Source organism: Leuciscus leuciscus (genome assembly GCF_965113295.1).
Source record: "Leuciscus leuciscus genome assembly, chromosome: 4".
Classification (NCBI taxonomy): Eukaryota; Metazoa; Chordata; class Actinopteri; order Cypriniformes; family Leuciscidae; genus Leuciscus; species Leuciscus leuciscus.
In genome coordinates, this window is record NC_138728.1 from 53,297,386 (window position 1) to 53,324,803 (window position 27,418).

The 27,418-nt window shown below is 38.8% G+C and overlaps 1 protein-coding gene across 1 annotated transcript; it reads right to left on the minus strand.

Annotated features, from left to right (window-relative positions):
* Positions 1 to 7: 7 nt before the first annotated feature.
* On the minus strand, positions 8 to 22,483 carry LOC309497050 (uncharacterized protein). Its single transcript, XM_082167311.1, has 5 exons — positions 22,365 to 22,483; positions 20,858 to 20,923; positions 20,658 to 20,746; positions 16,859 to 16,931; positions 8 to 4,029 (listed from the first exon to the last, which is right to left on the minus strand). Exons 1-5 carry the CDS (start codon positions 22,365 to 22,367, stop codon positions 3,877 to 3,879), a joined length of 384 nt encoding a protein of 127 aa, XP_082023437.1. The 5' UTR covers positions 22,368 to 22,483; the 3' UTR covers positions 8 to 3,876.
* Positions 22,484 to 27,418: the final 4,935 nt, after the last annotated feature.

Consider the following 27,418-nt stretch of genomic DNA (forward strand, 5'->3'; position numbering starts at 1 on the left):
AAAGACAAATTATTAAGTCATTTATTTAAAACCAAAAAAACTCAAATTTCAATAACTCAAACTAATTGGTACCAAACGGGTAAGAATATACATAACAATAACAATATACATAACAATAACAATGACTAGGTTTTTATATAATCAATAATTTAGGTAGCATATGCTGCAGAAACGTTATGTTTAGAAGTATCAACAAACCTTGCAGTAGCACTTTGATCTGACTTTGAAGTGTGTGTGTGTGTGTGTGTGCGCGTGTGTGCAATCACGGAGTGTGATTGATTGGATCATAAAAATAAAAAAGGTCAGACATTGGCTCATTCAATTATTTGTTTTTGTATGTGTGAGTGAGTTTTTGTTAATAAAAAAAAAACACAGCTCTGTTATAGGCTCATTGAATGTGTGTGTTTCTGTGTGTGTGTGTGTGTTTGCCCTGTTGAGAATGTTGTACAAGATCACCCCTTCATTTGTGTGTATGTAAGATATGCATTGTATTGGATCTATTAATGTTTATTTGACAATAAAAAAATGCTCTGAATTACAGTTTTTCCCATTCATTCCTATGGGTGCCCATTTTTGTCCACAAAAGCGAGATTAAGGAGTTTTTTGTTCTTTTTTCTCCCGCTTAATGTAGAATCGAGTCATTTTGTTTTGTGTGTGTTCAGGTGGCAAACTTGTTCAGGTACCACTCAGATCAAGGGAAGTATTTAAAAAAAAAAAACACGTATTGGGGACAAATGTGGGCAAAATAATTTTTAAGGGACCATTTTAAAACACAAAGGGATTCAGCTTGCCCAATCTCAGCTGGCAGGGAATACCAGCGTTTAGGAGCAACTGAAGAAAAACCCACATCACCCATGGATTTTAAACGAGTCAGCCGAACTATTAAAAGGCAAGCTTCCGAGGAGCGGTGATCAAGTGCTGGTGTGTACGGGGTTAAAAGCTCAGAGAGATTACGAGTTGCCAGATCATGCAAAAGCATGAGGATTTTGTTGAAGGTGAAGCACCTCGGGAAAATGGGGCCCGACCAGAAAGACCCCCTCGAACCTGGCGTCCGTCTGGGTGACCGTCTTCGCCGCGAGGTCATCTGCGTGTGCCACGTACCTGCATTGAGACAGATGATAATACAGTTACTTTAAACAAGGCTTTTCGATGCTCTTCTTAGTGTGTGTGTTTTTTCTTAGTGTTACATTTTTTTCGAATGTTTCACTATCACATTCGTTCACAATTACTCTTTCTCCGTTACTCTGTAATACAGGTGTAGTTTTATAAACATGTGCTCTTCTGCATGCATGCCCGACTTACCGGTCCGCTAAAGCGTTTATCATCTTCCGGTGTCGCTCGTTGTGCGTGTCGCTCGTTGTGCATGTCGCACATGGTCACGACGCGGCTCACCGGGTGCTTAGCCGCGGCCGGCGTGTGGCAATGGGGCGTCACGGTGTAGAGCTGCAGAAAGTTGACCTTGACGTCTTCGCTTCGCAGGACTCCCATGAGCCTCGGGTCAACGTCCATGGGCAGGTGGTCGAGGTTACTTTGATAGTTCGCCATCTCGGTTATGGAATAAGAGGGGAACAGGGTCCCCCGCTGACCCACCACCTCCTGCAGCCCACAGCGTGACCACAGGAGGTTGACGGACGCGTCGCTAGAGGGGTGAATGTGCAGTCTAGTTTGAGCTAGTGTGGCAGAGCGGGCGTGAGCTGACCCAAATTGATATGATTTCGGACTACGCCACCTGGGGAATTTCACCCCAAGAATTAAACACAACCTCTAAAGGCACGCACAGGTCCCAATCACCGTTGCAGTCAGAGACATGAGTAATCGTACAAAAGTATTTTAAGCAAGCGCATTCATAGTTAAAAGAGGCATTGACCAGCAATCACACTCATCTCAATTGTTAAATTCACTCATTGGGGGCAAAGAACCCAGGCTTACCACAGGGGCAGTCTCAGAATATCACCCTTAACGAAAGATCACTCAAATCACAGTGCACACACACTAGCACACACACAGCGAATAAGGTCAGAGAAGACCACGACACACAGTGAAGGATGCCACCACCAGAAGGTCACTCGTCTGCCCCCGGGTGCCCAGGTCCTGCCAACAAAGAAGGGAAAAGACGTTAAGAGAGCAGAGATATGTATAAACAAATATAAAGAGCAACTCAATACAATTCCAGGAAGAAACCAACTACTCGGTTCCACCCAGATCGTCACAAATCAAGATCAAAAACAGCAAAAGCATAAACTCAAAATATAAACAAATGATTAAATAAACTGACAGTATAACTCAACTGTAGAAATGGTTGGATGAAGACAATATATTCAATAATCACAAATAAATTAAAATCAAAATACAACTTCAAAAATACCCAACCATTGACATCAATTAAAGAAATAAACCAAAAAAAGGAAAACAAAAGAAACTCAAAACACAGCCTAGAAAGCACGACAAAGTTCACTTGGAACACGGAAAAACTCATTGAGAGCGTCCCAGTCTCGTAGAAACGGAACAATCCGATGGAAACAGAACAGCACCTATGATGAGAGACGGAGCGTCGGAGCGAACAGCAACTCTATGATGAAGCACGGGGCGTCGGAGCGACCAACAACTCTATGATGAAGCACAGGGCATATAACAATTGACCAGAACGCCGCCATTGCCCTTGTCACGCGCCTACAAACAAAACAGAAAGTGTTACACTGCCAATCATTCTCCCCCTGGCTTCCGGCTCGAGCAAACATACTCACAATAACAGATGCTGCACTGGGATTAATATCCCGAACTCCTAGCAATGCATGGCGTCGGATATCTCATCAGCAGAGAGCACGGATGAACTTTAGACTACATAAAGCATACAGATTAGTACCCGCTCGATTAAAGCAACCTACAGGAATCTCATTAGACAAACGTCATCGTAAATGCTTTCCTTACCGTATCAAATGTCCACATTTGATTCTCCAGCACAAGCAGCAGGGCGCGTAGGTGACATCACGGCCCCGGAAAGTGACGCACACCTATGACTGGCAGCCCATGCTCTTATACACCCATGGTCACAGCCCATTGGCCAAACCTCAAATTAAAAAATTAGGAGGGGTAATAACCCATCCTGCCACACTAGCAAGCTAACAGTAACTCAAATAATCACTTGTTTTAGCCTAGGTGCGTTAAAAAGCATCTCTGAATGTACAACACATCTACATCGAAGAAGATGGGCCACTACAACAGTAGTTACAACTCCTGCAAGCTAAAAAAAGGACACTGAGGTTAAAATTTGCATAGGCTCAGCAAAATTGGTCAATAAAAGATTGGCCAAATGTTTGGTGGCCAAATTTGTCTGATGACTCTCGATTTATCTAGTTACATTCTGATTGTGGGTCAGAATTTTGTGTAAAAGCCATAAAAGTGTGGATCCATCATGTCTTAAATTGATGAATCAGGCTACTAATGGGGTATTTTCTTGGAACATTTGTACCATTTACCCATATGCTCATGGCTACATCCCGTCAGAAAACACGGCATGTCATTGACCACCCAAAGGTGTAGAATGGAAAATGCACACCATGGATATGCAACTGGCAAATCTGCAGGAACTGTGCGACGCTGTTGTCAATTTGGAACAAAATTGCTAAGAAATGTTTCCAACATCTTGTGGAATCCACGTCACAAAGGATTAAGGTGATTCGTGAGGCAAAAGGGGGCCCAACTTGTTCTAAATGTTTAGCCAGGGAGTGTACGGTTATATTTGCTCATTGCAAGCTGATTTTTCATACTGATTGAAAACATTAAATCAAATAAGTTTGATATACTGCCGAGCTTGACTAAAGACTTACAGGAAATTTAGGAGATAAGATAAGAAATACTTTATTAATCCCAAAAGAGTTACTCAAAATTACTTTCTGTGACCTCAATGTCATCAAGGCTGATATTCCTGTTGCGCCTCATCCCCTTTGCCCACTCGGCACTCTTCTCCTTAAAGGAGTTGAGACGCTTTTGCACCCTTGTTTTGGCCGGCGTGTTTCTCTGAGCCATTTTCTGAAAAAGATCAAATAAAAATGATTAATTTAGTGATTGCCCAATAATTCTGCAGATATTGAGTATGCTAACGCCATAGACATATTGAACATCTCTGATTGCCTGTATAGGTCTCTACTAGAGGTGTGAATCTGCACTGATCTCCCGTTTCTATTACGATTATGTCAGCGATTCGATATCTCGATGCATCACGATGCTTCAAATACATTTTTCTATTAAAGTCATGTAGGATATTTAATTCATAGCTTTTCAAGCTTCAAAAACAAAACATTCTGCAGTGCTCTAATACTAAATACATTGGAAACATAAAACTACAGCACAAAGCACATGGCACTTCCTGAATGTGCAAAACTTAACCCTCTGGGGACCAAGCTGTTTTTGGGGTCCTTGAGATGTTCTGACATGCTCTGACATTTGTGCTTTTTTCAGTTATTTATAAACATGTTAATGGCAAAGGTGTAAATTCACTCTATATAGCACAAACAGGGCTACCATAATATGCGAGCAACGTGTATGTAGATGTTTGTATTTTTAAGAGAATAATGTTTATGCGTGGTTATTGGAAAAAAATTAAATGAAAGTTGCTGAATTAAGACCACAAAACACATATTAAATATGTGTCCACAAGACTTTTGACTAATGGATGTTGTCCCTTTGAGTTCTAGCTTCAAAATTATGTGAAAATAGTCTTGCTTTATCGTTCACAAAAAAAAAATACATTGATTTAAATGGTGTAAAACAGGTTTTGCTTGGAAAGCCAATATGCGAGGGGGAGGAGTAGTTTACACCTTAGATTACAATGTCCCACCCACTCTGCATAATGACTCTGCATAATTAGCCATTCATTCAGGTGTGACACTGACTGAGCCACAATGCAAGGACAAAAGATGTATTTAGAAGAAGACTTATATTGACCATTTAAGATTTCGCTTACATCTATCTTGTAAATATGTTTTGCTATTTTATTAAAAATGTTACAATTACAACAATAATTACAATTTCAACAATATTTCAAGTGTACTCTTTCTTTGTAAAAAAGAAAAAGAAAAAAGATTATAGGCCTACATTTTATCATATGTATTCATTAGTTTGAATATAGCAAATATATATATATATAAAATATATATAATATATATAAATATATAAATATATATTATATAAATAATATAGTTATATATAGATATATATATAATGTTAGATATGAGCAGAAATTGCTAAACAAAAGATTATTTGATGTGGCAGTATATTCTACAGTAGCCTAAAAACTGTACCCAAATCTAGTCAACAAGTGACTGACTGTAACGTTGTTTTTATGAAATATTAGGGCATATTAATGCTAATTTGCAGTTTAATACGTTGCTTATACAAATACATTTTATTTCAACATATTCCAGTCGATTTTTACTCATCTCAGTAGGCTATAGCAAAGCAGTTTATTCTTTCACACACAGACGCGCGATTCATATTTAGGCTAAACAGTATTTACAAATATGTACCCTTCATTCATCTCACAGAAAGGCGAGTCATATTATAGAAATGCGATTCATCTTTTTGCGGTTTGCATAGGCCTACACTAACGTTATTCCATAACATTATTCCACACTTGAGAAAAGAAAACAGCCTACCTCACTCCTCAGCGGGATCTGCTCCTCATATCAGCACTGTTCTGAGGAAACTTATGCCTCACTCGATTGCGACGCGCTTTGTTTACAGCTGATGTGGGGGCGTTTCACAGACTGAAATGGTTCTCAGAATTTGCATTTGAATAGCACGCGCTCTCCGGGGAGTGGTCAAATTACTTTTGAATGGCTCGTAATGAGCTTGACTGGAGTCGCTCTCTTTTTGTACAGATTACAGAAGCTGAGAATATTTGTTTTTTATATAAATTACTTCATTTAAAAGCTGCGATCTCAAGCTTTATGCCCGTGGGTCTGTTTGCCTGTTTGACAGAATTTTCGCGGAGTTATAGATCATTTTCGAACACGTTTCAAATGGGAGTTTACTGACAGAGAGAAGGCAGAAATCGCATCATGTTAATATTTCTTTATTTGTCAAAAAGCAAAACACTTTATTTTTATTGTGAGTATACAGAAAAAAAATAGAAACTGAACAGGATCGATTGATGTATTACACGAAAATGAAAGATCAAAATTAACAGAGCATTTAGTGTTTATTTTCATTGCTAAAAAAAAAAAAAACGAGCAAAACGCGCGGGCGCGTTTTTGGTCCCCAGAGGGTTAAGCAGGGGGACACGTCTGGCACTGCAGGATTTGAGTCACTGGTGGCGTAGTGTGTTACTGATGGTAGCCTTTGTTACTTTGGTCCCAGCTCTCTGCAGGTCATTCACTAGGTCCCCCCGTGTGGTTCTGGGATTTTTGCTCACCGTTCTTGTGATCATTTTGACCCCACGGTGTGAGATCTTGCGTGGAGCCCCAGATCGAGGGAGATTATCAGTGGTCTTGTATGTCTTCCATTTTCTAATAATTGCTCCCACAGTTGATTTCTTCGCACCAAGCTGCTTACCTATTGCAGATTCAGTCTTCCCAGTCTGGTGCAGGTCTACAATTTTGTTTCTGGTGTCCTTTGACAGCTCTTTGGTCTTGGCCATAGTGGAGTTTGGAGTGTGACTGTTTGAGGTTGTGGACAAGGTGTCTTTTATACTGATAACGAGTTCAAACAGGTGCCATTAATACAGGTAACGAGTGGAGGACAGAGGAGCCTCTTAAAGAAGAAGTTACAGGTCTGTGAGAGCCAGAAATCTTGCTTGTTTGTAGGTGACCAAATACTTATTTTACCGAGGAATTTACCAATTAATTCATTAAAAATCCTACAATGTGATTTTCTGGATTTTTTTTCTCATTTTTTCTCTCATAGTTGAAGTGTGCCTATGATGAAAATTACAGGCCTCTCTCATCTTTTTAAGTGGGAGAACTTGCACAATTGGTGGCTGACTAAATACTTTTTTGCCCCACTGTAAATAACGTCTATCATTATTATTGTTCTTACCAGATCCTGCCGGACTCTGACTTCTTCGCAGAGCCTATGCTCGACTGCCTGCTGGAGATGGTGCCAATGTTGGTGCCTTTCCGACAGCAAGATGGCGTCGGCCTCCAGAACGTGGTGCACGCGGTAGCCAGCTACCTAAGCGGGTCCCTCCACGACCTACTGGGCCAGGCGCACGAGATGGGGGGCTATGAGAACAGCTGGCGCGCCTTCCAGCTGGAGCTCGCGGCCGAGGAGCTCTTTTTCGGTCCACGCGGCAGTTCAGCTCGGCCCTGGGAGTAAGCCCCTCCTGTGTGACTTGCACCAGCGGGACGCCCTCCTGCCCGGCCAGTCCCTCAAAGGCCCGGCCCTTCCTTTCGGCCGGCTCGTTGACTGCAGGTCCGTCTCAGAGTTCGCCCGTGAGGCCACGGGCAGGAGAGCCTTTGGGTACCCCCTCACGTTCGGCCGCGCGGTGGAAATGGTGACCGCGATGAGTTACGACCCAGCCCACTGCTTCGGCCTGGCCTCGCCCCATACAAATACTTTCCGAATATAAAATACCGGGACGAAAAACAGCACCTCAAGGCCAGGTGGAACAATAAAGATTACCTGGAGCTCCACCAGCCGGCACAGATACCGTCAGCCGCCAGACGCACGGCCTCCTACCTCGGAGACATCTGCGCAAGGATAGACGAGCTCGGGCTGTCGTACTCGCGAAACCTCGCGAGCACAGGATGCCCTGGCTGGGGCGTTGCGTGGAGCGTCTTCCGAGGGGGATGCCAAAGGACAGGGCGATCACCGCCCTGACCTTCCTGAGCTGCATCGGTTTCGTTACCTTTAGCAAAATGGCAGAGCTCGAGCGCTTCATGCCGGTGTCCCAGCGTCACCTGCAGGATCTGCACATCCTATCATGGCTGCTACTGATCCAGAACCCCGCTGTATGGTGGTTTTACGAGACCATACCATACAAGCTGGTTGTGCCATACCATACAATCTGGAGGTCAGCCTCATTGACCTCAGCCCTGACCTAAGCCACTCTGCCGCCTACAACAGCTATGTAAAGCGCTGTGCTGAAATCTCCGTCTCTGTCCCGAACCTTTGTTTTCGTTTAAGAGAAAAAGGCAGCGCCTGATGGCGGAGGACTGAGAGCCTTTCCACGCAATTTTTTTGCACACTGTATATAGTTCTTTATATATATTTTTTTTTTCTCGTAAGTGCGTGTTTTTCCTTTTCGTAAAATATATTTTTCTTTTTTAATAGGATTTTTTATATATATTTTTTGTTTGAATTTGAGTTTGCGCCAAACAGCTTATTTTTGTTATATATTTATACACATTATATATATATATATATATATATTTTTTATACTTGTAAATAGTTATGGTTCGTTATGGTTAGGGTTGTGTTTTATGTTCTCGGTTTCACAAGCCTCACAAACTTTATTTATTTAAACAGGGTTGCATCGATAGAGTTTATTCCCTTTGTGATGCAAAATAAGAAACACAGAATCTTATTCTTGCAACATTTTAAATTTCTATTGTCAAAGAAATTGCAGCTAAATAAAAAAATTAAAACGGTACAAAACGAAAAAAGTTCAAAGCAACATAAATTAAGAACAGGCGTTTTTCTTTGCCTCTCTTGCGCTGGATATTTTTTTAGTAAGTTTGGTCTCCCTCACTGCGCGCGGCGGGTCTTTCTCGAAATTAAGCATTTCAGCGTAAAAAACACCATACAGCTGATAATACTGTATATGTCGCTGTGTGTCATCCACACAAATCACGAAAGAAAAAACTGTAACAAATAGCTTTTGTTCCTTCAAAGATACAACATGCCTTGCTGAATTCACCTTACAATAAAACGAGGTGGGTCGCGAATTAAGCTCTGTATCTGCTAAATTGAAATTGTGTGTGGAAAACCTTTAAATACAATCAATAAAACTACAATATATAATTTAATAAGATATAGGGCCTACTGTACATAGGCTATGGACTTTTGGAGATTTTGAGATTAATTAATCCTTAAAAGAATTTAGCTTTTGCCTGCTCATCAGGCTGGCTCCGACACTCTCCATATGAAAGACGGAACATTAACACCTCTGTCCTGCACCCCCACGATAAAGCAACTATTGCCTTCTCCAAACCCCCCACAGGCTAGCTGAGTTTGCAAAACAAAACAAAGAGTTTGCCACTCGTCGTGGTGTGCCAAAACACTTAATTATTAACTTCAATATTTCATTCAAAACAATCTCAAAACGCTTTGTGACATTTTGAAAAGCCGTGGATGCATTACTGCCACTGAAACCATGAACGCAACAGAATACTGGTTCTGATTTTATTGTTTGTCGTTTAAACGTCATATATATATATATATATATATATATATATATATATATATAATTTTTTTTTTTACAGAACTGCTTTTGAAATTACGATTGGAATTATTATAGGCTACAGAAGTAAAGTCATTGTATAATATTTGTTCCTTAGTTTTTTTTTGCTTATAGCCTATTTACAAAATAAAATCACCATGCATTTCCATTTTACACTATGTTTTAGAACTAGACAAATCTCTCTGCAACAACAATAGACTATAAAATGCATTAATAGGCTAATATAAAAATATCAGTAGTCCAAGTTAGTTCGGGATTCGAACCCGTGTCATCTAAATGATCGTAACGTAAGTTCAACCACTCGGCCACGATTCACTCGTTGCAACATGGCCTAACGTTCCAGTGTGTGTTCGCTCAAACGAGCGCGTTTGTCGAACACTAATTCAACATGCCATGGCTTTGGAACAATGCATAGCGCCACTCGTCGTGGTGTGCCAAAAAAATTTACAATAATTTAGTTTAATTTATTTCAGTGTTAATGTTTGAGTTAAAAAAATCCTCTACAAATTAAATTAACACAAAGTCGGCTATAAGAGTCCTTTATAGGCTACGTAAAAAAGCAAAGGGCTTACAGTCTTAACATTTAGGCTACTTTGCTTAAATTCGATACATTTATTTTCAGTAGGGCCTAATAAATTTGTAGGGATGTAATTTCAGTATGCTTTACCAACGCTATGTATTCAATTAAAGTTCCAAGAGGTCTGGTCTCTATATTTCCTTCCCAGCTGACACTAATATGCAAGTGCACAGCAAAAATCACAACTTGTGCTTGCTGCAAACGCAAGTTATTTAAGGTGTCTCAACTGTACACAGTCTACAATGTGAATTCGTTACAAGGTTTCATTTAATTAAATTAATGTGCAGCAATTTGTACAAATAGAGTCTATAGGCCTACTATACTGTTGTAGCCATTAAATAATCTCATTTAGTATCATATTTGTTAAAATATTATAATGTTATTTTTTTCCATCTATGTTGAATATGAAAAGTGAACAGCACGAGTAAGATAGGATGCATTATATCGAGAGATGGATATGGAGTGGGTCAGACATGATTTTGACCACTTCATTAAGTTTTGTTTAGTAGAAAACCTTTCTTTAAAGTGAATTTCGTTTTCTATAAATTGTATCTTAATTTTAATAAATTTTTCATCAACCAATTGCCTGGATTTAATAAGTAAGAGAAGCAAATATAACAGACACTAATCATGGAGGCGCCCGCGCGGTCACTTGCATTGCACGTCAGCTGGAGCGCATCTCATCCTCCTAACTTAACGAAACTCAGCGTATGCCTCACACAGACATGATAAATACATCAAATACACAAAGCTTGAAATGTCTTCAAACGAAATAATTCAAAACGAAAAGAAAAAGGCTACTCTCTGATTATGTCTTTATGTGCATTTCTCTCTAGGTGCGTTCACTACAAATATGGGGATCGTCAACTTCATCTTTGCAGTCGACACTGTCAGAAAACACTAGTTTATTGATAAAAATCAATGCACGCATCACCGGATTTACAAATACACATCTTGCTTGTTGCACGCACACATTATGTCGAAAAAACTAAATATTATGTTGAAATAACATTATTATTAATAATACATCTTTTAGAATATTTGATTAAATGCTGATTGTTGCGCTTGTTCAATTTAATAAAATTAAAACTTAATTGTGATAATTAAAATAATTGAAAATTAAATATTTAGTGGCCAAGTTTTGCTAATTTATTATATAGGCTATTATATGCCTATTGCCTATATTAAGTAGGTCATATTAAGACAAGGCATATATTAGTTATTTTAGCTATTTTAGTTATGAGAAAAAAAAATCTAACGAAATCTAAAATCTAAATCTAATAAAAAAAATTTTTTAAAAAAAATCTAACGCCAATTCAACATGCCAGAATAAAACCTGATTTTTGAACAATGCGTAACGCCACTCGGCCTGGTGTGCCAAAACACTACATTTTAAACTTCAATGTTTAATCCAAAACAATCTCAAAACGCGTTGTGACATTTTTTTAAAGCAGTAGCCTAGCCTATATACATTAAGGGCATTGAAACCAGGATCTTAACTAAAACGCGTTCCGCGTAATCTCTCAAAAATTCTGCCACACTACTCCATGTATTTTTTTTTTTTTTTTAAGGACTGCTTTTGAAATCACTATAAATTACTATGCAATTTTATCGCTCACAAGAGCTCTTCATTTATCTAATTCCTCAATAGAATAGTAAAAATATTCATCGGCATTGCTCCTAATATTGTCTCTCTTTTTAACTTTTGATTCTATTTTTTCAGTTCTAAAATTGATTCTATCTTTGGTTCTATTCTGTTGTAGCCTAATAGGCCTATTTATATATATGAAAAATATGCCTATTAGGCTTAGGGTTTTATATTTAACCCACTTACATTTTAAAATACGGCAATTGCTGCTGTTTTGCACAATGTCCCTTTGCGCCACCTGGCGGTCATTTCGGGAACGACTTAGAAATGCGGCTGGTTTATTTTCGCCGCGGTGATTTCGCCGCGGCGGTAATAGGCATTCTGGTTGTCCACCATCTGTATGAATAATGAAGCTACTTCAGACCAACCCCTTTTAGATTTGCGCCAGGCGCAAGAGTCATTTATCCTGCCGGGAAAATAGCAACAGCGCCAAGACCCGCCCACAAAGTTACTTGCGCTTTGACACTTGCGTTTCAGATCGTTAAAATAGGGCCCAGAGAGTCAGAGTTAGAGAGTTAGAGAGTTGTGTCATCGTCGTTATTGTGTCATATGTGTTAGGGCTATATATTATTACATTATATCAGGTTAGATTAGTTATAGTATATTGTTATTATTAATTATAGTAGCTCTATTATAGTATTATATTAATTAGATAAGATTATTTGGATTGCTTTGGATTTTTGGACCTGGACTGGACTGCTTTTTGATTTGGATTGCCCTTTTGGATTTGTTTGCTTTTTGTGACCTTTTTCCTTGTAATGGAGCCAGCACGAAAAAGAGGAAATCATCCCCTGTCTGGGAGTATTTTCAAATGGTTGGTCACAATAAGGTATATGTATATATGTATGTAAAAAAATCTGTCTTGATATTAAAATAATCCTCACTATATGGCTGTATTATATTTCATGTCTATTAATTTATGTTTCAAGGTGAAATGCTTGCTGTGCCTAAAGGAGCTGACATACAGCAATAACACCTCCTCCATGCTCAGGCATTATCGAGCACTGCATGAGCATGCACAAACTACTAACAATCCACACAGTAGTCAAAGTAATTGATAATAATATTAAAAAATATATATATTTATTATTAAAAATTATTATTTTAGGCTCCTACAATACACCTGCATTTTATTTTATTATAGATTCCAAAAAAGAAATGGTGAATGAGGCCCTGGTGAACATGATCATCAAGGACTTCCAACCCTTTTCCATTATGGATGATGATGGGTTTAGGGAGCTCCTGCATGTGTTGGATCCCACTTATGTTATCCCAAGTCGAAAGGTATGTGATTAATAAAGTGGTTCATAATTATTTAACAAGTTTAAAGTAAGAGTATTTATTTTCTGCATTTATTTTTATCCACAGGCTTTGAAGGTCATGGTTGAAGGTCAAAACTTCCTGCTCAGCTACTGTTCGGACGCTCTTGCTTACTGCTCCGCGCTTTGCTCTATCGCTTTTACATTTTATCTATATATCTTATTTCCTTTTATCACCTAATTTTAACTTCAACAAATCAGCACAGTGCTCAGACGACAAAGTTTGGATTACTACAAAAACGCAGAATTCTTTTACCCGACCAGCTTACATTCCGGGGAAAGGAAAACACAAGGATAAAAGAGAAAATGTCTCTTCTGGTTCAAGAATCTACTTGCTGCACAAACTTTTACAAAGGATTGCAGTTCTTGAAACAAAGTTACTTACAGGGCCACCAAACCAGACGGAACACACAACAGAGATTCGTCATGGACACCCTCAGCATACAGCCGGTGAGTCCCATGAAACTAGTGCTCCTCGACAGGTAGAGAAACAAGCCGATAAAATGAGAAACAGCTCTGACAAGGATTGCAAACACTGGTCTCCTACCACCGCCTATACATCTTGAGAACAGATTTGAAGTACTAATGAATGTAAATGAGGAATCCCCAAACGTGATGAATGTGATCGAACACAGACTGAATGGGCCAGTAGCTAACACTGATGCTAACTGGCGCTCAAGGTCGAGCAGACAGCGGCACTCAGCTCAGAGCACAGCCGAGCCCAGGACTCTGATAGTGGGGGACTCCATAATCAGAAACATTAGCAGCAGGGATACAACTACGTGCTGCCTTCCACAAGCAACAACTTCTGATGTAAACAGGAAACTTCAGAACATTCTGATGAAACATAAGACTGCAAATCGACTCATCATTCATGTGGGGAAGAATGATATTCATAAAGAGCAGTCAGAACTCCTTAAGAAGGATTTCCATGAACTTTTTGATACACTTAAAAGACTGAAAGTTCAAACATTCATCAGTGGACCTCTCCCAGCAAGAGGAACAAACAGGTTTTCACGGTTACTTGGGCTAAATACGTGGCTGCAAAAAACCTGCAATATAAAAGGAGTAAACTTCATTGACAATTTCAATCTTTTCTGGAGTCAACGACAACTGTTTCATCGAGATGGCCACCACCCAAACAAACTTGGTTCAAGAGTGTTAAAGGACAATATCTACTTCTCCCTCAATCATCCTTCTGCAGTGTGTGTCGATCTGAACGACACACACACACCTGGAAACAGTAAGAATGACCACAGGACTTCACTTCAGCAGCAAAATGGACATGCGGTTGACATATCACACAAGGACAATGATAACACCACTCCGCCACAACAACCTCTGCACACGGACTCAATCTCAGCTGAGCCCTGCCCACAGAGCTCACCACAGACAGACATATCAGAACTGCTTGAAGATTCAGCACCCAAGGACGACTTCCTGCAAAACAGCCAGGGAAGCCAGGACAGCATATCACAGCCTCCGATAACACCAGAGCAACAGCCTCTTTCACCAGACACGTTGTCCCTCTCTCCAGCATCGCCACTTCTGTGTTTCTCACAGAAAATGGAAGAACTGGTATATGCTGGAACCAAACTATCCCACTCTTTTGCTGCAAGCCCCCAGATACCAACCAAAAAACGACAGGCACCGCAGCACCGCAACCACCAAAGCCTGCAGGCCCAGCTCGCCCTTTCCCTCCTGTGAGAGCTCTTCGGCCTCTGCCACAACGCCAGGGCCCACACCCTCCTCCATCTGCTCGAGGTGAACCAAAAACAACTGATACCAGCTCTCAGTGATATGTGTCGGGTCCCCGTTTTGATAACAGTAACTTTCTCAAATGTTTACTGAACAAGCGGGAACCCAGTGTGCCTGTATCTTTCTCTATTGCTGTTCTATTACAAGATAGAAAGTCTAAGGCCTTCAATAGCCGTACAGCAAACCCAACTAATCTGGTGCCTATTACATGTCAAACTAAGATTGCTGTGACAAAAAGTAAGTCTGTTAAGTTAGCACTTTTAAACATTCGTCCACTTAAAAATAAATCACTTCTAGTCAACGACTTAATAACCACAAACAACCTGGACTTTATGCTTCTAAATGAAACCTGGCTAGAAGACAGCTGGTGTTTGAGGTTTAAGGTATGGGTCAACAGCGTAATTATAAATGTAATTACAGAAATGAAATATAGCTGCAATCAGCAATTAACGGGGCTCAAGAACTTCATGCCAACTACGGTTTTTAGAAGTTTCTGCTTTGTGCATGCAATATATAGACATTATGATAATAATAATAAAAATCCTAAGAATAACAAAATGGTTTCAGCGGTTGAACCCCTGATTACAGATGTAATTGGGTGACTACAGGCACTTTTATGTTATTTGGTCATATATTTTTTAAAATACATACAATTTTGGACAAATTCCTCTTTCTTTGTCAAACTAACAATAAAACCACCTTAAAAAACAACAAAACAAAAAAAACTATTACCTTTCTATTAAGATTTTTTCATACATTTCAACCTCCTTATAGGTGTCAAAATCACTGTTTTCTCAAAAAAAAAAAAAAGTTGGTATGCAAGTTCATCGCAACAAATCATTAATATCTACGTCGTGACTAGACGTTTAGGCCACCATGATATAAAGTGTGAACAGTTTTCTTTTATTTTGGATGTTTAATATCTAATTGAATCGATTTAATTCGAGTATCGTTCTTTCTAGATATTGTTGAATGTTTGTAATGTATTGTATCGTGTTTTTGTCTCAAAGGTTTGTTGTCCACTACCTGGTGTGCCAGGAGCCGTAGGACGACATAGGTGAGCATCTGGCCAGTGGGTGTCTGCGTGACGGCACACCCGCTGAAAGGGCTGCTGAGGTGGATAAAGCCCAGGCTTCCGCCAGAGACTGGGCTCGTAACTCTAGGGTTTGGGATTTCAACCATCTGTGTGGGCTACTGCCGGACAGAGGTTGCCAGCTGGTGATGGTGAAGGAGCTTCTTCGCCTGGGCTTCATCATCAGAAATCAGCCGGACCTCAGCGAAGAAACTCCTCCATCTGCGAGGCGGTCCTGGTCTATGATCATATGCAGGTCCCCATGGCTGTGCAAAATCTAACGGTAAGTCCATCCATTTTGATCAGTTTACACTTTCACAAATTCACTTAAACGCACGTACTCTCGCTCACACACACACACGCTCACTCACTCACACAGGTTTGTTTTGCTATCCAAGTGAGGACATTCCATGGGCGTAATGGATTTTATACTGTACAAACTGTATATCGCCTTACTCTAAACCTACCCATGACAGTAAACATTATGCATTTTTACATTTTAAGTATGTTTTTAAAGCTATTTAAAAAATGAGGACGCACGCAATGTCAGGTTTACGTCGTAATGGCTGTGTTATTATACATATTTGTGTCCTCATAAATCACAAAAACAAACACAAACTCACACATTTGAAAAAAAAAATCTCCCATCCTAAAATTTTTTCCACCACCACGTCCCTGGGGATCCGTAGTTTTGTTCTCAATGGCAAAGTAGTTATGTTTTTTCTCATTTCTTTATTAAATTAATTTAGACAAATGTTTGTAGGACTATTTTGTAGGCCTATCTATTTTTTATTATTTTATGACGACCAGGCAGCTAACAGCGAGTTAAATATGTTTGATCCATTTAGCCTCTCAATCAACACTTTACTTGGCTACAATAAAATCCATAGATATAAAACACCTTAAGCATATCACACAGTAAGTCTAAACGTTTATTATCATTTTTGAAAAGCTGAGGCAAACTGGGCTGCTGCTCACAGTCGCAACAGCGCTCACAAACGAAAAAAGTTATATACAATCTAAACAAATAAAATAAAATAGGCTACATTCATTCAATTACAAACAAACATGCAGGTTATCTTACCTCAAAAATGAAGTCTTCATTACAGAACATGGCCATTCTTATTTCCAATAGTTTCCAACCGACCAATGATACGCTAAATTCCAATCAAATGAAAACAAGTCAGCCTCCTATAACATGACTAAGAACAGTCTCTTACAGAGCATCGTGAAGAAAAATCATAGCATCCACAGTGGAAGGTTTTAATCCAGCCATACTTTTGTATAACTCTTCCAGCTGCTCTGAAGTCACACTCACTACTACTGCTGCGGGCGGGGACACTAAACACAGAATGAGCCAGTGTTCTGCCGAATAGGGAATGTGAAGGTACGTCACGCAGTGTTGCATTATGGGACGTGGGCGCCATCTTAGGAGGCACAATCTCTGTTTACCTTTTCGCCGCCCGTTGCTATGACATGTAATAGTTGGGTGTGTTTGGCTAAAACGAGGTAAAATTGAAGAAAAACTGAAGAAATTGAAAGAAAAAGAGAACGGACCCTATCGGGAGAAACTAAATGCCACTGCCAAAAACGTTATTTGGACAAACTGTCCGCGATAAACAACGTTGATCCATATGATTTAGCAGCCCAAGACTGGATTACAGATCCAGACGCACTAACGTTACCTCCGCTCACAAATCTGGACATCGTTAACCTTATTTTTGAATTGAGTGCGTACACTTTGCAGGAGTTTAAGAGCTATACATCCCTTCATAATAGATTGATGTATCTTTGCCCATCCCAGTTTATGTGTAACGTTACTTAAAAGAGTCTTTGTGGATGCAATCAGTACAGAAACAGATAAAAGTCACTTAATGTATTTATTAAGCAGTTATACAAAACCTTGATTCACTAACATTTTAAATGGGCATGTAAAAAGATGTACAGAATATCAAAGCAAATTGTTCATTGAAAACAAAATAAATATAATTTTATTTGATTCATGCAATGTGGCTTTATCGTCTGCTAACATGAACCACAAAATCAACATAATTCATCAACTATCCTACAAGTCATCAAGGAATATACAATACACAACACCTCTTGCTTTGTACAACTTTTAACAAACGTTTTTACAAACCAGTTGATTTAGCGATCACTGCACAACACTTGGACACATGTTTGTAAGAGCACAGCAGACTATGACAACTTTGTCCAAGAACCACAGTCTCACCCTCACATGGCAGAACCATATTTATGGGAATTTTAGAAGACAATATTTTGTATTTGTTTATTAAAATTAATTTTTTTTCTCATTATTGCGGCAACCCACGCGATCCGGCGCCTTCTCGTCAGCTCCTCCATCTGCTTCCCATGTTGTTTTTTCAAGGAAGGAAAGTGGAAAAAACGTATTCTGTTGTTCATTTTCCTCCCTGAAGGATCGTGTGACGTGCTATGGCAGTTCTAGTGTTGTTTTTGGCGGCCTGTTTTACTTTTAGTTTTAGTCTAGTCTTTGTGTCAAGCTGTCGTTTTAGTTTTTATTAGTTTTAGTCACGTTCATACTCTTTTTAGTCTAGTCTAGTTTTAGTCGACGAAAACTGATGACATTTTAGTCTAGTTTTAGTCGACGAAAACTGATGACATTTTAGTCTAGTTTTAGTCGACGAAAACTGATGACATTTTAGTCTAGTTTTAGTCAATGAAAATTGTATTTTATTTAGTAATGCAATTCTATTTAACCCAGTCAATATAGTATTTCAAACAAGGTTATCTTATTATATTTAGGGCTGTGTCGGTGGCAGTTTGTTGGTAATGGACCAACTACCAGCGGTGGTTGGGGGGGTTGTTTAAAAAAATTAAAAATAAAAACTCGTTTTATATTTCCACACAAAGACGCGTGATATAGCCTACCACAATGCGCTTTGAGAGGGATGTGGGACACGAGCAGGAAAGAGTCCATCGATCTCTTTTCTGATATCTTCATGTTTTCAACTTGATGTAAAATGGTCTGAAGAGCGAATTTTATCCTCAACAAGGGCGAGATATTTAAGCTATGTTTGAGATTGCGCTGCCAGAGAAAGTGAAACAAAAAAATCACCCGCGCGTGTGAAACGCGCTTTACAACTAAACTTGACGCGCCTTACCATGTCTATAACAAGCACAAACTGTAGAATTTGACATGCAAGTACAAATGTAGGCTATCTGTCCTACAGCATTTTCTACTTTACCACAGTAAAGAATACGAATATAATAGGCCTTATTAAAAGCGAACCAATGAAGAAACGTTTATAATCCCCTTAGAAAATGGGTGAGACGTGAGTGAAGATTTGGGAAAAGAAAGAGATTCCATGCAGGGATGAGTCACGTTTTTTGAATATTCGATTAGTTTATTTAATTATAGAATATCGAATAGGTTGTGCGATTATTCTTTAAAATAAACTCCATGTTTTCTGTGCTGATGCGGTGGTGACGCGTTCATGTAACCAGAGGGTGACGATTATGAATGTGTCAAATATATCAATGAGACATTTTAATGGAATAACTAATGGAATAATATTGTTAAATTTGCTGATAATCGGGTGACCAGATCGCAAACCAGAATTTAAAGCCGACAAAGCTATGGGTTCACGCCATAGTATAGACAGTAGCTATATAAACGGGTTCACGCACAACTCTCTCATTCGTCGTGACGTTATAACATTTCGTCTAGTCTCGTTTTGGTCAACGAAAATGAAGAGACATTTTAGCATAGTTTTTATTTTGTTAAACCACATTTAGTCTCGTTTTTATTCGTCAACGATATTGCATTATACATTTATTTTAGTCATCGTCACATGACCAGCATTTACGTTGCGTCTCGTCTCGTTTTCGTCAGGTGATAAAGGTTCGTTGACGACAATATTTCGTCATAATTTTCGTTGACGAAAGCAACACTAGGCAGTTCTTGATCGAGCAGCACTGACCAACCATATCGACGTTACTAAAAAGCTCAACAGAAAATCTAAACACAGCCTCCAACACATGAATTCACATACAGCGGAATAGGGCGCGATCCTCTCAATATGGCGGCGGACCCATAATGCAACACGGCGTGACGTCACCTTCACATTCCCTATAGGCCTATGTCACGAAAAAATTGAAGACCGGAAGTACGTCTTTTAGTAGGGATATGGCTCTTCCGGTTAGCTTTTTACAATGGCAGAGTCCGATAGATACCGCTGGACCAAATCTCTCCACAACCTGCCTGAAGTCACATATGACGATGTGGTTCGGATGGTAAATGAAAACTCTCAAGTGGAAACGTCAAAACTGAGGAAAGGGTACACTACAACAACAGCTGCAGGTGTAGCCTGCCATTGTTGTTATAGCTCTAGCCGTTCGCTGGTAAGGTAAACGTTTCTATGGTAACAGCGAGTTGGACCAATCAGCAGACGTTGCTGCTACGCTTAGGATTGTGGGTAGTGTAGTTTTTTCCATAAGATCGCGGATAAAACATGTTTTTCTTAAAACAAGGTTGATTTCATACGAACTTGTAGCTTCTACAGGAGCAAAAACCTTCGTTTCACAACCTCATAGCTTGTGGTCAGTCTACCTCGGATGGTTTAGACATTATGGCTGATAATCTAAATCCTTATCGAGAAATATTGACCGGAAGTTCTGAATCCCTACTCCGCCTTCCGGAAGCAGGAAGTGTGACATCGGCCTATTCGGACTCCCTGCCAGAATCTGACTGCCTGATTATGGGGTAAAAACAAAATAAGAATTTCATTGTACATAGGTACATATGACAATAAAAATCTTGAATTTGGAATTCATTAAATTAAATAGAATATTACGAAACGCCTTTAGAGTTTCAGAAGATCTTGTTTAAAATGTTGATTTACCATGTCACATTCTGACACCTTTGGATGTTTGTTGTGGTCTCTCCAAGAGGATCAAAGAACAGAGCCCTCTTCTCTTGTGGAATCATAATCTTAATAAAGATATTGCAAATGATTACAACAAAACCTTAAACGCTAAAAAAATATTGTATCCAACCACTTAAAAGGTAATTAAGACTGCTTATAAAACATATAAACAGTACCATCAGAGTCCAGTGCTGATTCTCGTTAATGATCCCAAAGATGTATTTGAATTTGTTTGGCTGCATCTGAAATTTCAGTTAAAATAAAATCAACATTTAATGCACAAGTATTTTGAGGTATAGTGAGAAACAAACAAAAAAGCATTCCATGACCCAAGTTTGATTGCTGTTAAAAGAAATCTGACACTTTCTCCAATGTGACATGGCCCAGCCTGACCATTGGAAGACATTGCTACACCGGACTGTTTATTAGAATCTGAAATTAATTTATAATATTGAAATAATAATAATTCATTAAAGGTGCTGTATGTAGGATCCAGCGGCCTCTAGCGGTGATGTTTCAGATTGCAACAACAGCGCTCGTGCTCGTGAAAATCAATAAAGTTACAATTGTAGTCTTTCACATCAGATAACGTTAGCAAATGGTCGGCATTAGCTGGTGAACTAATGATGTCTAACTTGAGCCAACTAAAGCACAAAATCACAATATATTTTACATGCTTTGAAGTATTGTTAGCTTACCTGTCCAAAAGGATGAAAGCCAACTCAGGGTCTTTTTTTATACCTAAAACAAAGCGGAGGTCTCTCCATAATTCAAACGCTCTGCCAATGTTGATCCGTGTTTTCGTCCTGAGTCGATCCGATTGACGTTTGGCCTGATGAGCTTCAGCAGATAATTTTTTTTTTTTTTTTTTTTTTTTTTTTTTTGAGTTTGTGTTGGAGTCTGTGTTGTGCTGGAGGCAGGTCGTTTTTTGGTGTTATCAGACTCCATGTCGTTAGCTGCAGTGCCGTCGCAATAGACTGTATATATAAAACGGAGAGGCTCGGGAGCGCGCGCGCATGCACGTCACATCCGGTGGATTTCGCAGAAAATCCGACCCGGAGACTTCACATAAAAATAGGAATACTGGCCTTCAGAGGTAATAGCAAAACGCGAAAAGTGGATCATTGTAATGTGTGATTACAACCCCTTCACAGACGGGCAATAAAAAAAGGATTCATTTTATAAAAAAAGTTACATACAGCACCTTTAATATATTAATCAGAAATAATTTTTTTGCCTTATACTGTAAGTAAACAGCTAACATTCTACCATCCATCAAACAATTAGATTTCTATTATCTGCACTTTACTTTAAATCATACTGATCTTGAGCATTTTACTATCTTTTAATAGTGTTGTTAGTTTTCTTGTATATATATTTTAAATAAATTACATTTTGTCACAACTGTGTCTTCCTTGAGTTGACAATGCTGTAAGAGGCTCTACAAATTGGATCATTTATATTGACAAGGTGACTCCATGACTGGTGCCCCAAGGTAAAAGTTGCGAGATACTTCTTGACCCCCCCCACACACACAAGATTACGTGGAACCAAAACTCACATTACCTCTGTTGTCTGTTGTATGATATAATACACAACTGATGTCGGTGTGAAGATCACTACATAAGTTACATCTATGTTAATCACATTTATATTGCAGTTTGCAAAAAGTTGTGTACTAACCATGACCTTTTTTATGTTTCCATATGTCGCTCATTTCATATGAATCAATGCACACAGCCTTTTTTGTTGAATCATTGTTGCATTTTTGTACCAAAAGGTACATATAAGCATTCATGACCTGACAGGAATAAATGAAGACTTATTAGTTTCCAATAAGAAAAAAATATTCACAGAGGTGATCTGTTTAATGGTGTTTAATGTTTCCTTTAGATGGACACTTTCATTTTGAACTTTGGATAGTTTTTCTTTGGACATTATGTGTTTGTAAAACATTATTTTTGCAAAATAATGAAATGTTGAAACAGTTTGATATGAAGTGGCTTCATTCACAAACCGTTGGATTTCATTAACACACTTATATATATGATGTCTTCTTAGGTATAAAAATCTGTACAGTGTGGAAACCAATAAGAAAATACAAACCATTTCAGAGAGAGAAAAAAAAAAAAACATTTACTTATTTTGCCAACATAACATGTTGTACAAACACATTATTATAATGGCTAGATAAGAAATAACAACCTCAAGAGACAAGAGGCCAATTTAAAATAAATACTAAACAACATAATGGTGAATTCAATGTGAACTCAAATAACCATAAACAAAACAAAACCACTGTTTATTCTCAATACTAACTTTTGAACATGTTTAACTTTTTATTTTAATTTTAAAAGTTTGCTTTTAAATATTAATTGTGTATATTGTCACAATTATGTTCTGTCTAGTCGGCACCTGTTCTTGTTAGTCCCTATAATTAGTTTATCTTCTTCCACCTCAGTTTGGTCCCTTAATGTGACAAGGAGGTTAACAGACTGTAACAGCATATCCACAATGACATTCACACACGAACATTACAACTTATCTCCTTTGGAAATATACCTTCATCTGCCAAGCTGTGAGATATACTTATTAGGGATGCAAATTATCGATTAATTCATTAATCATTAGTTAATTGACCTTATCGATCGATTAACGATTAACTGATAAGCGGCTATTTTCCTGAGAATGTAAATTTCTCAAGGTATCAATAGTGTCTTACATAAAAAGCGAAATATTGTTTATATACTGAATAAAAATGCATGTTATATTGCTCAATTGATGTTTTATTGTAACAGTTGGGATACCGTACAGATAATGGCATTTATGTAGGCTAGTTTAACTAAATAAATTATGCACAGAAAATCAAAATGCATTAAAAAAAAAATTAATAATTGTAAAAAAAAAATCATCACAATAAGTGTATTGTGATTGTCACTAACATTTTAGTAACTAAACTGAATTTTATTAGGTTTAGTGACAACATGTTACAATGTTTACATGGTACAATTTCTGGTAAGCTACGCTTTTTTATTATTTCAATTCACTTCAATTATTGTGATTTGATTTAATATTGACTCGTTTGGATAAATATTAGGTAGGCTACACAAGATAGGGTTAATTTTGCTCAAGAAAAAAAAAACAACTCACCTAATGGTGTAAACAGAAAGCCCTATCAAGCTGGTAGTAAGCTATTATTTAAGGTTAAAAATAATTAAATATAATGCGGTTATTTTAATTATAATAACAACTTTATTTAATGATATAAGTAAAAATATAATATGTAATATTGAACACATATTTAGCTAAATTTTCTCTATAGCTATTTTTTTTCTTGCCAACTACGTGCTATAGCCTATATTATGATCATTAAATGGCTTTCCTGAGGTAAATGTGACATAATTGTTCTCCAGCTGTGTTATTGACCTCTTCACGCTGATGAAAAACACTGATTGATCGATATTATGTATGAGGAATATACATTTCGGTAAGTTGTACTGTATCTTTCAACAGTGTCCGTGTTTATTTACTACTAGCTAGTAGAGATGATCGGTTCACATGACGCTAGGGATCTGTCACGTAACATTTACAAGCGCCAAAGCGGTATATTGTTTGAATTTCGTAATAAAATTGACAGAATCTGAGAGCTGAGATTTTTTTATATCATAAAGTAACCTGCTCTGTCTAGTCTGTCGGTCTCCGTGTCCTCTTTGCTTCGCGATTTTTCTGTGCGTGAGAAAATGGATGTGTGGCGTGAGAGCGTGTGAAAAGTGTCAATTGCGTGAGTCTCACGGTGAATGCGTGAGAGTTGGCAGCTCTTGAAATGCTCCCACACTCCACTCCGTTTTGACCGCCTCATGTTTGGTTTCTTTTTTGCCACCTCAAGTTTGTGTCGGGTCTCTCGCCGCCCGCGAGAATCTCGTGTCACGTTCGCAAAGTTCAATTAGCCGACAATTAATTTAATTTAATCTAGTAAATTCTTGTCGACAATTAATCAATAATCGATTAACCGTTTACATCCCTATTACTTATGTATTTAGTTATGAAAGATATAACTGGATAGACATATAAATCACACAAAATTAGTTTCATGGAAAATATTTCATATATTAGAAATTAGAACTCAGCAAGATAACAATTTCCTAGTGAGTTGGTGCTTCTAAAAGGATCAACTCACCTCACTTTCAAAATATCGTGTGGGTGCAGTCTGATGAATGTCAGAGTAAAACAATTTGAAAGGCCCTATTTTTGAGATCAGCACATACAAGCTTTTTCCTTCCCAGGCTTCTCTGACACCTGTAAAATGTCAAAAACAAGCAATGCAATGGTGTTACTCACAACTGGTGAATCCATGTGTTACTACTGTAATATGTATTTTTATTATTATTATAACTGTCTAAATTGTTGTTTAAGTACATACGTGATTCTATTTCTGAAGAGCTGGACCCTGATAAAATCCCAACACCAGAGGATGATGTGGCATGAACTGGTGGTGGAGATGCCGGTGAGGAGGGACCTGAAGATACCACATGGATTGGTGGTGGAGATTGTGGTGATGGCACTGGTGATGGTGGAGATTGTGGTGATGGCACTGGTGGTGGACAATGTGGTGATGGCACTGATGGTGGAGATGACGGTGAGGAGAGGGCTGACAAGACCACATGGACTGGTGGTGGAGATTGTGGTGATGGCACTGGTGGTGGAGATTGTGGTGATGGAGATTGTGGTGATGGCGATTGTGGTGATGGCACTGGTGGTGGAGATTGTGGTGATGGCACTGGTGTTGGAGATTGTGGTGGTGGAGATTGTGGTGATGGCACTGGTGAAGATTGTGGTGGTGGCACTGGTGGTGGAGATTGAGGTGATGGAGATTGTGGTGATGGCACTGGTGGAGATTGTGGTGGTGGCACTGGTGGTGGAGATTGTGGTGGTGGCACTGGTGGTGGAGATTGTTGTGGTGGCACTGGTGGTGGAGATGCTGGTGAGAAGGGGGATGCAAAGCCCACAGAAACTGATGGTGATGAAGACTATTTTATGTGGGATGCGGGGTTGTTCCTCAACATGTAGCCTCAAATGATCTACATTTATTCTTGGGAATTAACAAATTATTGTTACCTCTGTATTGTCCCATTCATCCGTGCCACAAGGCCGTTCGTCTGTGGATGGTACGGTGCGCACAAGGACCTTTTAATGTTTAACACTTTGCAGATATTACTGTTCAGCTGCAATTTATAAAAGAAAACAGTCTCTTAAAGTTCTCAGGGAAAAGATGTAAGGTGTGTAGGGGAGCGCGGGGCACAACCTAACGCGGGGCTAGTTGTAACACACTTGTTTTAAATACTTCCACACATGCTAGGATGACGAAACTTGGTGTATTTACTAGTTGTCATATCAACACTATATAGAGAAAAAAATGCGCCAACATTTTTTTGTTTTTTGGAAGATATCCATAGGCATTTATTAAAAAGGAGGGTCAGTATAAAGCTGGTTTTGCTAAGAAGCTGCTCCTGAAAAAAGGATCGGTACCAACTATTCGTGTTCCTGCTGCACCTCCAGAAGAAGTGAGTGTAACGTTTTATAAACCTTTGCAAATCGCTTGCACGCTTCACGATGAATGCGGCTAAGGTTTACACTCAGGGTACATTACGGCATGTTTTCTATGTACAACGTTCTCAATATAATTCATAATCCCACTTTTATAATGAACAACGCGTTATGGTTATTGTGTTACAAACGGTGTACGCACAGAACATTATTATTTAAAGACACATGCACTTAAACGGTGTGCTGAAAACAGAGCTGTTTTTGACCAGGTAAAATGAGGGCTTTCTTAAGCATTAGACGATCTGCAAATGCAGCGCAGCCGATGACTTCCCTAAAGCCGAGCACAGAGCTTTGATGGGCGTACTGCTTTCGCTCTCTCGCTCTGGTCTAGGGGTGTGCGCGCGCCCTTCCGGGAGAAGTGCCCTTAGGACCCGTATAAGGATATTCCGCCGCATCTGACGTCACACAGGCCCATACTCGAAAAAAACTTTCCGAAACTTGTGACAAACCGGAAGGAGTATTTTTGGCACAGAAATACTCCATCAAACGTACAACTTAATTTTTGAAACTTTGTCCATGTTTAGCATGGGAATCCAACTCTTTAACAGTGTAAAAAACTCGGTATGCATGAAATAGCATTTCACCCCCCTTTAATGAATTGTAACAGGTGTGTGTTCAACATTGTGTAAAAACTATTTTACAGAGAAATCAGTGACATAACTTAATGGAATGTTAAACCATTATACGGGGCAATATCATCTATTTAAGTCTGTAACAGCAGAGACCCTAACCATATAAGAAATCTTATGAATAATGAAACATAAGGACAATACAGATCTGCAACAATATGTTTTATCTGTGTTCTAAATAAAATAAATATTCATGTGTATTTTTCTGTTTGCCTAAACATCATCCTGATCTCTGAAGATGAGGAAATCATCCACCCTGTGAGTACGCATTAGAGCCGTGATGCTGTCATTAACATATATTCCCATCTCCTGCTAAGCTTACAGGAGAAGTGGCATGTGACCGTGAGAAACACTGTACATTTTATGACCCAACAAATGTTTTTCAGGAAAGAAAGTAAAAAAAATTTTGTCTAGCATTCATTGTATTGCAGAGACAATTATTTGACTTGCATTAGTTGAAGTAGCCGTTTACCCAATTTAATTTTAACCCGTTCATGCTAACTC

Excerpts from the sequence above, each read along its gene's own strand:
- LOC309497050 (XM_082167311.1), bottom strand. Across the intron at positions 20,747-20,857 it reads ATCAGCACTGGACTCTGATG|ATTATGATTCCACAAGAGAA; the intron begins GTACTGTTTATA and ends ATCTTTATTAAG. Across the intron at positions 4,030-16,858 it reads ATGAAGACTTCATTTTTGAG|AAAATGGCTCAGAGAAACAC; the intron begins GTAAGATAACCT and ends GATCTTTTTCAG.